We start from the raw sequence: 12,204 nt of genomic DNA, 5'->3' as shown, positions 1-12,204 counted from the left end.
ATCCCGTAAGAGTATCCCATATTTCCTTCGTCGTCCGTTTTTCAGCCACACTAGACAACACTTGATTAGCTAGTGCCAAGTGTAAATCAACAACTGTATTGTTGTCTATGTCGTTCCACTTGCTATCATCAGTAAAGTCTGTGGGTCTACCTTGAATTGCATCTAAGCAATTGTCTTTTCTTAATATCGCTCTTATTTTCATTTTACACAATGAGAAATTAGTCTCATTGAATTTCTTAACGTCAAACTTTGTTGTACTCGACATTGTTATTTATTTTACACCCTTCTAGATTGTTTCTGATTATTTTTGCGAACAATCGTGACAAACTGTACCGTCACCAAAATTTACTATTCACGTGAATTTACTATTCATAGATAGTACCTTTGCATAAAACAGACAGAATAACCAAGGGCTCTGATACCTCTGTTGGGGGAGGAAGCACTACAACTAAAGTTTGATATGATAATAATATTGAAAATAAATTGGAAATGAGAATTTTACGTAAAAACCCCTCAAACAGATAGAGGGAAAAAACAAGGGATAGAAGGATCTTACTATGATAATATGGGAATACATTGCTCTCAAATACAAGGAGAAATAACAATTAACACTTCTCTCTTGTAAAAGGAACAACTCACTAAAGGGGACACTAAAGACTACAATATTAATCTTGGTGTATAACTCTCTTTGTGTTCTTACTCTTTTGGATTGTATTTTTTTTGTGGGATAATCTAAATGAGGGTAAGAGACCCTCTATTTATAGAAAACTAGAAACGCGTAAAATTCGCGTATTGCACCTCCCTTTTTGACTACGCGTTCAAAATGCGTAGTCAAAAAGGGAGGTGCAATACACGAATTTTACGCATTTCTAATTTTCTATAAATAGAGGGCGTTTTGTTCCCTTTTTGACTACGCGTTCAAAACGCATTTTGTAGTATTTCACTATTTTGCAGTTTAGAGGGTTCAAACTCCTTTGAGGTTTCAAATTCAAATCTCAAACACTAGCGTAATTATTATTGTTTTTTATCACTGCTTAAAGCTTCCCTTACGTTAAGAGGGAGAAATTCTTTTTTATTTTTGAAAAAAAGAGGGAGAAATTCAATAATTTTTCTATATACATAAATTAATTTTACCTATTTATAATACCGGTACCAATATAGAGTACAATCTATGAATTTACAGGATGTCATATGTATCCTGTATATATAATGAGAAATTTATTAAATTTTTAACTTTGAACACAATTATGTATTAACTTGAGATCGTTGTAGAAATACAGGTTTTTCACGAGAACTCATTTGCTTTTGCTCATACATTGTATACATATATACAATAACAAATTCACTAAATATATGCTAGTATTCAACTATAAGCTCAATTATTATATATATTATAATTAACTTGCAATTGCCTTAGGATTCATAAACTTCAAATTTTGAACTCAATTATTATTGTATATTAAGGAATGCATAAAGTTCATGAGAACTTATTAGCTTTTGCTCATACCTTGTATACATATATATAATAACAAATTCACTAAATATATGTAAGTATTCAACTATAAGATCAATTAGTACTGTTTAATATTATTAATCACAATATTAACTTGCGATTGACTTAGGATTCATGATAAACTTTAAATTCTGAACCCGTCATTCAACTTTTTTGGTGAAAATGACTAGCCAAACGTGCATATTTTGAGGTTGTTAAGCCTAAGGAGGTGTCTATCAACTTTGCTCCTAGTGAAAGAAAGATATCCAACAATGAAGGCCCTCACTGTTTCAACTATGAAAAGTCATTAAATATTTTTTGTAATATTTGGCATGAAAAAATGGAACAACAACATCCAGAATTTCTGCTATTGGTGGGTCATATATGTATCCAGAGTTGCTCTTTCACTTCCTCTTTTGTCTCAATAAGAAGAAAAAGTTTGTGCCCCTTGGTGTTCTCAGAGGCAATTTATGTGCAATTTGAGAGCAATGGTTATATGTAATACACAAATAATAATAGTAAAGACGGATTCAAAATTTAAATATAATAGCTTTAGTTCGATCGGCTTTAATAATTGATGATCGAATCAGTATTTTTACTAAAGAAATTTAAAATGCAGAAAAATAAATATATGAAGGAGTATATAGATTTAACATCTACTATAAATAACTAAAAAATAATTTTAGCTTTATATAGTGTGTTTTTTTAACGAATGAATTCCCTTACGATAATCTAGCTAGCTCAACCCATTCTTCAATTACATCTTCTATATCGTCCACACTAACAATTCATTGTTCCCGGCCAAGGGAGATTGTAGTAAATAACCAAATATGATACTCGAGCTAAGGGTCAAGTTGGTAATTTTTCTTACTTCTCCCCCTTCCGGAGCCTTGTATTATAGACCTCCTTTTATCATTACTCATTTGATTTATTAGATTCTAAATTTATTATTTGAACATGTTTAGTGGATCTTGTTAATATATACCCTGTTCGTCTTTTTTTATGTGACATCTTTTTTTTATTTAGTTCGCTTCAAAATTATTGAGTTCAAATAAATTTGTAAACACGAGTTGCTAAGACATCCCCCTTTTTAGTTTATACAGCGATTTTTTTAGTTTATTCTAAAAATATATAATTTAACTTAAACTTCTCATTTATTTAATCTTGTCAACAAAATTTTGTAGCCTCATAAATATTATGACATGCATAAATGCTCCATCTATAACCTGCTCTACTTTAATTGTTTATATTATTATTGCTTTTAATGTTACTATTTTATCATTTGTTTATGCCTGAAGGACAATTGTTACTGATTTAAACATCTGTTCAATCAATATTGTTGTTGTTAGGATAAGTTATTCCATCATAAATCACTAAAGTATAAATAATAGGATAAATAATTTAAGGATTATCTAATATCTTAAATTAAGCGTAGGATAAAATAATCTTACATTTTATTATGATATTATTATATCTTAATACTTCACATCAAATTGCCTCTTCAAGAAATATAGGATAAGACTATGTACAATATATAGAATCTTATGGTTCAGCTTTTTTTCTGATCTCACACATAACAAAAGCTTTAATGCACCCGATTGCTTTTTTTTTTTGGATTCATAAGTTTCAACAACCTCTTTTAAAAATAAAAAATAAAAAATTGAATATAGCTAAACTATATTTAAACTATATCACATAAATTGAAAGCTATCAACAACAACAACATTTCTAGTGAAATTTCACAAGTGGGGTCTGAGAGTTAAACTGTGTCACATAAATTGAAAGTTACCAACAACAACAACAACAACATTATCAGTGAAATTCTACAAGTGGGATCTAGGAGGGTAGAGTGTAAGCAAACCTTACCACTATCTTATAGAGATAGAAAGATCATTTTTGAAAGACCATTGGCTCGAAAGTATCAGCCCAAAGTAGGAGAAAACAACAATAGATAAATTGAAAGTTACCAAATAATATATATATATAATATTTGAAATTTTTTTAAATTAAAAAAAAGAAGAAGGGAAAGTGGGGAAGTGTCAACTTGAAAAGAACTAAAGAAAGAGTCTCTCGAGTTCCAACCTTTCTCTTCTCCACTATCTACTGTCGGATCGTGTGTTTTCTTGTTTCTTTGTTTTGTTTATTAGTTCAATGTCAACAATCTAATTATATATTGTTTGATTATTTTTCTAATATTCTTTTCTTGATTTTGTTAATATATATATCGTAAATAATTATTATCATCTATGTATTAAAACATATTTCGAAGTTCATTAATCCAATTATAAAGTGTCTTTTAGAAACAATTGATCTACAATTTATAAGGTAGTGGTAAGGTCTGCGTATATTCGATTTTTCTCCAGATCTCACTTGTGAGATTTCACCGGGTATGTTATTGTTATTGTTGTATTAATCCAACTATCATTTGTTTCTTTTTTTTATTTGAACTAACACCATCGACACAACTAAGTGTATTTTAATACATAAATGGTGATAGTTTAGATAGAAAAATGAAATCGATGATAATTCTGATAATAAAAGAGAATAACTGATATTAAAAAAAAACGTGTTCTGTGTTCAGATGTGTTTTTGACTATTATATTATTTTCTTGATTTTGAGCGTAAATTATTATTAATATTGAAAAAGACGCAGGCAAGTGAACAAATTTAGGTGAAAGGGCAACATACATATACTATGGAGAAGTGACATTTTTAAATTTTCTTGATAAAGACAAGAAGATAAAGTAAAAAAAAAAAGCTCCTGGAATCCAGTAAAAAAAAGCAGGAAACTAGGCAAAGCAAAGTGGTTTGTGAGCTCCAAGTATTATTATATCTATTTTTAGTGTGCTTTCTCTAAAGTAAATAACTGTTTTAGCTATAGCGCCATGCACACAAAATCCTTAGGTGGTTGGGAGGGGGGGGGGTTGTGATGAGAATTGTATTTTTTTAAAAAAAGTTTTGAGGGAAATGAAACTGTTTAAATGTCAAAATTGATCAAGTGTTTGTGGAAAAAAAATTAGTCTGATGCACAATCTCTCTTGGTGTATGTGAGATTCAGAAAAGGAATAGAGTATATTGTGTTTATTGTATGGAGTCTGTCTTTGAATTCTTGTAAGTGATTGTCGCCATGACTTAAAAGTGATTTTCTGATCACACGATGACAACTCATTAAGTGTATCGTTTTTATTATAAATGTTGCATAATTGTCACCAAAGGACGGGCAGGAGCTAAATGGGCACAAGGGGATTCATTAAATCTCTTTTGTTGGGAATTCCAATATATATACAAGATCAAAATTAGTTTGACAACTTAAAAAGGAAAGGAGGAAGATTAATATATTTCTAAAAAAGATTATTTATTTATTAATTGATGACAAGGGAACTAGCTACTATCTTTCGAGTGAACAGGGTAAACTCTGCTCTAGTATAATAGCCTACAAATCACACAGAAAAAGTAAATCGCACTAGACAAGTCCTGTACGACAAGCTCGACTGACAAAGCATGAAGGGGATTTCAAATTTGAGAAGCCCCCTCCATTTTGGAAAATTCCTGCTCAACCAACTAGACCATCCTTCCAGCTGATCAGGAAAATTACCAAATTTCAAACATGTTCCATGAAGTACATGACTTAATATCTGATAGAATATATGAAAATATATTTTGACAGAATGTAACAGATTGTATATATTTAGTTCCTAATATATAGATATTTAGTTTCCTTAATTATAGCCTAACTATACTCTTGTATTTTGTGTATATAAACTGATGAGGTTAATGAAATAAATCAAGGGATTAATCTCTTTCATGGTATCAGCTATCTAGGGCACGATCCAACCTTCTTCATTCTTCTCGGATTCCCGCTGCCGCCGCCCCTCTCTTCTCCCTCTTCCTCTCTTCTCAATCACCATGTCTAACTCCAAATCTTCCTTTCATCCTACTCTTGCTATATCCAACATCAAGAACCATGTTCCTATCACTCTTGAGATGAAAAACGTACAATATTCCATATGGGCGGAACTCTTTAAGATTCATGCATGATCTCATCGGGTAATTGATTATATTATTCCTCCGGCAGCGGGCACGGAGAAACGGCCTCAACAAGAGGAGGACAAAGAGTTGTGGTCCATTCTTGACGCTACCATTCTCCAATGGATCTATGCTACTATCTCTCATGATCTTTTGCATACAATTCTTGAACCCGACACCACAGCGATGGAGGCTTGGAATCACTTGCGTGACATATTCCAGGATAACAAACACTCTTGTGCTGTCACCCTTGACTACGACTTCACTCATGTAGATATGACAGATTTTTCGAATGTCTTTGCCTATTGTCAACATCTCAAATATCTAGCGGATCAACTCAAGAATGTCGGTTCTCCGGTCGCTAATGATCCACTAGTTCTTCAACTGGTCTCTGGCCTTACCGAGCCCTACCAAGGTGTGGCCACTTTTATTCGCCAACGTGACCCTTTCCTCAATTTTATCAAGCCCGTTTGATGCTCACTCTTGAGGATGCTGGCCATGTTAAGAAAGCGGCCCAAAGCTCCTCCGCTACCTTATTTGCTCGCTCGTCCGAGGGTCTTCCTGATGTTCCTCATAATTTCTCTTCCAATCGCAATCCTAATAGTGGAAAGAGGAACCACAATCAAAGAAATAATGGCGAAAAGTATCGCGGCAACAATGGTAGTCGTGGAGGCAGCAAAAGAGCTGCTAACAGCGGCGGTAATGCAGGTCATAGTGGACATCTAGGAGGCAGCAACAGCCGCAGCACTGGGCAGCAGTCAGCGGGGCAGAACCCTCCGCCCTATTCTCCATAGGCTGGCGTGCAGCAGTGGTCGTGGATGGCATCATGGGGTCCTTAGGCTATACCACTATGTCCATATTCCTTCAACTTCTTAGTCCCGGCCCAATTATGGACAACAGCAGCCACCACGAGCGGGTGTTCTTGGCCCCCGACCTTAGCAGGCTTACACGGTAGCCCCTACTCCTACGGACATTGAAACCGCTATGCATACTCTTGGGATCACTCCTTCGGATGCAAATTGGTATATGGACATCGGTGCCACATCTCATATGACATTCACACAAGGTAATCTCACATCTTATTTTAATAAGAGCAATAAATGTGGTATAATTATTGGTAATGGCCAATCAATTCCAATTCATAGCTATGGTCACACGACTTTTTCTTTTCCGTGTCCTTCCTTGCACTTATACAATGTCCTTCATGTCCCTCACCTAGTTAAAAATTTGGTGTCCGTTCGCAAATTTATCACTGATAACTCTGTCTCTGTTAATTTTGATCCCTTTGGATTTTCTGTGAAGGATTTTCAGATGGGGAGGCTAGTAATGAGGTATAACAGTCGGGGAGATATTTAGCCAATCACAATCCAGTCACTTCACCATCTACTTTTGCTGTTTTGGCACCATCTCTTTGGCATGTTCGTTTGGGTCACTCGGGAGCACCTGTGTTGAATTCCCTTAGGAAGAATAAATTGATTAATTGTAATCAAAGTAAACATGTTGGTATTTGTCATTCTTTTCCTCTTGGAAAACATGTTAAGTTGTTATTTTATGCTTCAAATTCTAGTACTCTTATGCCATTTGATATTATACATAATGATCTTTGGACATCACCCGTTTTGAGTTCCTCAGGTCATCGATGTTATGTCTTGTTTATGAATGATTATTCTAAATTCTTGTGCACATTTCCTTTATCACAAAAATCAAAAACCTTTTCCACATTTTTAACTTTCAACACATTTATTCGAACTCACTTTGAGAGGGACATCAAGAATGTTTAATGTGATAATGGCATGGAATTTGATAATGGCCCCTTTTGGAACTTCTGTAAAGCCAATGATTTGTCGTTTCGATTGTCATGTCCTCACACATCTCTTCAAAATGGGAAAGTCGAAAGACAAATCTGTACGATCAATAACATTGTTCGTACCTTATTGGCCCATGTTTCCCTTCCTCATTACTTTTGGCATCATGCTTTGCAAATGACAACTTACCTTCTCAACATCCTTCCTCATAAACTGGTAAACTATTAATCCCCTCTTCGTATTCTTTATCAGAAGGATCCCTCTTATTCCCATCTTCGTGTATTTGGGTATTTATGTTATCCTCTCATTCCCTCCACACTCATAAACAAACTTCAACCCCTGTCAACCTCATGTGTTTTTTGGGAATATTCGCCACATCATCGTGTGTATAAATGCTTTGATTTGTCATCTTGAAAAATCATCATTAGCCACCACATAATATTTGATGAGACGCAATTTTCTTTTGCCAAGTTACATACTCCTCAAAATCACACGTACCAATTTTTAAATGATAGACCCTCTGCCTATGTGGTTCGTCATCTCACTACCTCTACAAACTCATCGGATCGCCACCTTCCTCCCACATCACTGCCCATTCTTCCCTGCCCAGCCAGCGGATCTGCCCCCTCACCTGGGCAGATCGCTCCTTTGCTGCCTGCTAGGCCGACTTCAGCGTCTTCTTCCGCTCTCCCACCTACCTCTCCTCCTCCACCCACTCCCATCTCTCCTTCTAGTCTACCCACCAGTCCCGTTACTAGGAGTCAGCATGGGATCTATAATCCTAAAAGGTCTTTCAACCTTCTTACATCCGTCTCGAAGTCCCCTCTACCCCGTAACCCTGTGTCTGCTCTTCGTGACCCGAATTGGAAAATGGCTATCGATGATGAATATAATGCTCTTATTCAAAATAAGACGTGGGAGTTGGTGCCTCGCCCTCCAAATGTTAATGTTATTCGGTGTATGCGGATTTTTGCTCATAAAGAAAAATCTGATGGTTCATTTGAGCGACATAAAACTTGTCTTGTAGGTGATGGTAAAACCCAACAGATTGACGTGAATTGTGGTGAGAAATTTAGTCCAATTATCAAACCGAAAACTATTCGTACGGTTCTTAGTTTGGCTCTCTCTAAGGCATGGCTGATTCATCAACGTGACGTCAAAAATGCTTTTTTACATGGCGAACTCAAGGAGACTGTTTACATGTATCAACCTTTGGGCTATCGGGATCCTGATAGACCCAATCATGTATGTTTGGTGAAGAAATCTCTTTATGGGCTGAAACAAGCTCCGGGGGCTTGGTATAAGCGATTTACTGATTATGTCCATACCCGTGGGTTTTCTCACAGTAAAACCGATCAGTCCTTGTTTGTTTATTATCGAGGTACTTTTATGGCTTATCTTTTATTGTATGTCAATGATATTATTTTAACTGTTTCTTCTTATGCGCTCTGCCGATCTATCATATCGCTTCTTAGCTCCGAATTTGCTATGAAAGATTTGGGCCAGTTGAGCTATTTCTTGGGCATTGCTGTCACTCGTCATACAGGTTGTTTATTTTTATCTCAAAAGAAGTATACAGTCGAGATCATTAACCGAGCTGGCATGTCATCGTGTAAGTCATCTCCTACTCCGGTTGCTCTAAAACTGAAGCTTGGGGCTACTACGAGCATACCATTTGAGGACTCATCTCTTTATCGGAGTCTTGTAGGGGCACTACAATACCTCACATTCACGTGATCAGATATTACTTATGTTGTGCAACAGGTATGCTTATTAATGCATGACCCATGGGATGAGCACATGCACACTCTCAAGCGCATCGTGCGCTACCTACAAGGTACTTTGGATTACGGTCTTCACCTTTATCCCTCCTCCACAACCACTCTTGTCTCGTATACTGATGCTGATTGGGGTAGGTGCCCCGATACATGGCGTTCGACGTCGGATTATTGTGTCTTTATCGGTGATAACTTGATCTTATGGTCCGCCAAACGTTAAGCTACTTTGTTCCGTTCAAGTGCAGAGGTAGAATACCGAGGGGTTGCCAATGTGGCTTCTGAGTCAGGTTGGTTGCGAAACTTGCTTTTGGAACTTCATTGTCCTATTGCACATGCTACTTTGGCTTACTGTGATAATGTTAGTGCCATATATCTGGTTGGTAATCCTGTTCAGCATCAACGCACTAGGCACATTGAGATGGATATACATTTTGTACGGGAAAAGGTGGCTCGTGGCCAGGTTCGAGTGTTACATGTCCCCTCTCGTTATCAGATTGCAGATTTCTTCACCAAAGGCCTTCTGTTAGTGTTATTTGAGGATTTTCGGGACAGTATTAGCATTCGGCGATCTCCCGCTTCGACTGCAGGAGTGTGTTAGAATAGATGAAAATATATTCTGACAGATTGTATATATTAATTCCTATTATATAGATATTTAGTTTCCTTAATTATAACCTAATTATATTCTTATATTTTGTGTATATAAACTAATAAAGTTAATGAAATAAATCAAGGATTTATCTCTTTCCATATCCAAATGATATAAGCAATGAGTCTGGTGGGGGAGCCGTAACACCAAAATGAGAAATCATTATCGGGTAGTAATTTGATAATAAATCTCCGTAACTATCAAATGATTCATTGAGATTTTTTTCTTGTTTAACAATTGGAGAAATATAAAGACATTCATTGAATTTAGAACTTTAAATCAATAGATCTTGAGTACTATCACTACCTACTACTCTTTTAAGATAAATGAGTGTGAACTTACTATAAGTATATATTCTTTAAAATTATTCAACTATTTATCTAGCTCAAGTTATGTCTCTACACGTAAGGGGTCAAATTTACGAATACCCACTTTTCAACCTCTGTAATTGAAAAATAATCACCGCCATGAAGTTTCAAAATTTACAAGTGAAACTCCAGGATATTATCATGGAACTTCATCTATGAAAATTGAAATTCCATGACAATGTTTATTTTTGAAAGACAGAGGCGAAAAGTGACCAATGGACGTTATTTCTATGCACAAAGGCACAAGTCCAATAGGGTAAATAAAACGAGGTGAAAAATAATATATATCTGATGAAATAGTCAAGGTATCCTCAACCTGGACCAGACACTAACATTACCAGAAAAGAGAAAAGAAAGGGGTAGTGGAAAATAAGACTAAAAGAAGTAACATAAGAAATGTATAACAATATAAACAATTTTCCCCTTTATGTACTAAATGTCAATTTGGGATCATTTAAAATATGCCTTATGTCACTTTATTTACAACCAAATTTTAAAAAAATAAAAAGGTACACAACCATTTTCTTTATAAAATGGTCCTCTTCACCTGCATTTGCTTTCAAAACTCAGACTTACAATTCCAAAACTTCCAAAAACTCACAAACACAAAGTTAAAAACACCATGGAATATGCAGGAATTCGTCGTTCATGTGACAATGTAGTAGTAGAAGAAGAAGATTATATAGACATGGAAGTAAGTTCAAATTCAAACATATTTTCCCACTTCAAAAACTCTCCTTCTCAAACTCGAGAATTCGAATTCCAAATGTTTCCAAATTCTATTGATAAAGACACAACAACTTCACCAGCTGATGAACTATTCCATAATGGAAAACTTCTCCCACTTCACCTCCCTTTTGGTACAACACAAATGGTAGAGAAATTACTTCAAAATCCAAATAAAATACCTGTTCATGGAACTAGAAAACACGATGTTTTTGATGAGTCTTTTAGTACCCCTTTATTCACAACTACTACTAATACTCCTACGAGTAATAACACTCCGTTTGAATCATGTAATATCTCTCCCGTTGAGTCTTGTCAAGTTAGCAGGGAACTCAATCTGGATGAATATATGTTCGAGTATAACGTAAACAACCTATTTCCAGTAGACGACGAAAATAGAAAAAGCTCATGGACAAGGAAACTCAAGCAAATAAAGAATTCTTCGTTAGGTTCTAAGCTTAAGTCTTCACGAACTTACCTCAAATCTTTCTTTTCTAAATCTGGTTGCTCGAACGAGTACTCTGCAGCTGCTTCAAGAAACATCGAAAAAGGGCCTTTTCCAATAGTTAAAGAAGCTAAGAAAGAGCCATTTGGGCAAATTCATAGAGGTAGTGCAAATTCAAAAGGGGTAAAAAAAGAAAATGATCATGATCAAGATATTAGAGGTCGACATAGAAGGTCATTCTCAGGAGCTATTAAGAGATTTTCGACAGCTAAATCATCTTCGTCTTCATTTTCATCGTCTACTTCTGGTTCCTTGTCAGCTTCAAGCTCGAATAATTCGAATGAATTTCAAGAAATGCACTTTTTCAAGAGAAGCACTAATTCATATTCAGATATAGAGAATTCAATTCAAGCAGCAATTGCTCATTGCAAAAATTCTCAGCATTCAAGAAAGACAATAAGTGACATTGGAGTTTGTTCATTGTCAGCCTCTAAAGTGATCATTGAAGAACAAGAAAGACCTGGACTCTGCAGGGGATAAATTTTTCCGTGGCTTGTGCACACCTCGACTAATTCCACGAGAGACCTGTCATCTCCCACTAGCAACAGATACCAAGTAACCTTGTCCATCTAGGCTAGGACAGATGGGAAGAAATCATCTAGTGTTTTTTCTTGTCATTGTTTCTTCTTTTACAAGAAGAAGTGAAATAATAAAAACTTTTTAAGTTTATCTTATTATATGATTGCTTCTTTCTTTCACAATTTTGTCATGAGCCTCCATGTAGATTAACAATTCTTGGCTTTCCAAAGAACAACTCTGTTAGAAAATTTGTGATAAATGCCAGATGAAAGTTTTTCTAGTATATTATTCCATCGAGTACGAGCAACTTGCCACTAGTACAAGTATTGGATAATT

At 35.4% G+C, this 12,204-nt stretch overlaps 2 protein-coding genes across 2 annotated transcripts; both read left to right on the top strand.

Moving 5' to 3' along the window:
* The first annotated feature begins 5,704 nt into the window (after positions 1-5,704).
* Positions 5,705-6,312, top strand: LOC129873803 (uncharacterized). Its single transcript, XM_055948991.1, has 2 exons — positions 5,705-5,933; positions 5,984-6,312. Exons 1-2 carry the CDS (start codon positions 5,705-5,707, stop codon positions 6,310-6,312), a joined length of 558 nt encoding a protein of 185 aa, XP_055804966.1.
* A 4,428-nt stretch (positions 6,313-10,740) lies between these two features.
* Positions 10,741-11,829, top strand: LOC129873788 (probable membrane-associated kinase regulator 4). The gene has a single exon (XM_055948968.1). It carries the CDS (start codon positions 10,741-10,743, stop codon positions 11,827-11,829), a length of 1,089 nt encoding a protein of 362 aa, XP_055804943.1.
* Positions 11,830-12,204: the final 375 nt, after the last annotated feature.

Source organism: Solanum dulcamara, chromosome 2 (assembly GCF_947179165.1).
Source record: "Solanum dulcamara chromosome 2, daSolDulc1.2, whole genome shotgun sequence".
NCBI classification, from domain to species: domain Eukaryota; kingdom Viridiplantae; phylum Streptophyta; class Magnoliopsida; order Solanales; family Solanaceae; genus Solanum; species Solanum dulcamara.
The sequence above is the reverse complement of the archived record's forward strand: the minus strand, read 5'-3'. Positions and strand labels throughout refer to the sequence as shown.

Coding starts and splice junctions, on each gene's coding strand:
- LOC129873803 (XM_055948991.1), top strand. CDS start 5,705: ATGGAGGCTTGGAATCACTTGCGTGACATATTCCAGGATAACAAACAC. Junction 5,934..5,983: donor CCTTACCGAGCCCTACCAAG/GTGTGGCCACTT, acceptor AATTTTATCAAG/CCCGTTTGATGCTCACTCTT.
- LOC129873788 (XM_055948968.1), top strand. CDS start 10,741: ATGGAATATGCAGGAATTCGTCGTTCATGTGACAATGTAGTAGTAGAA.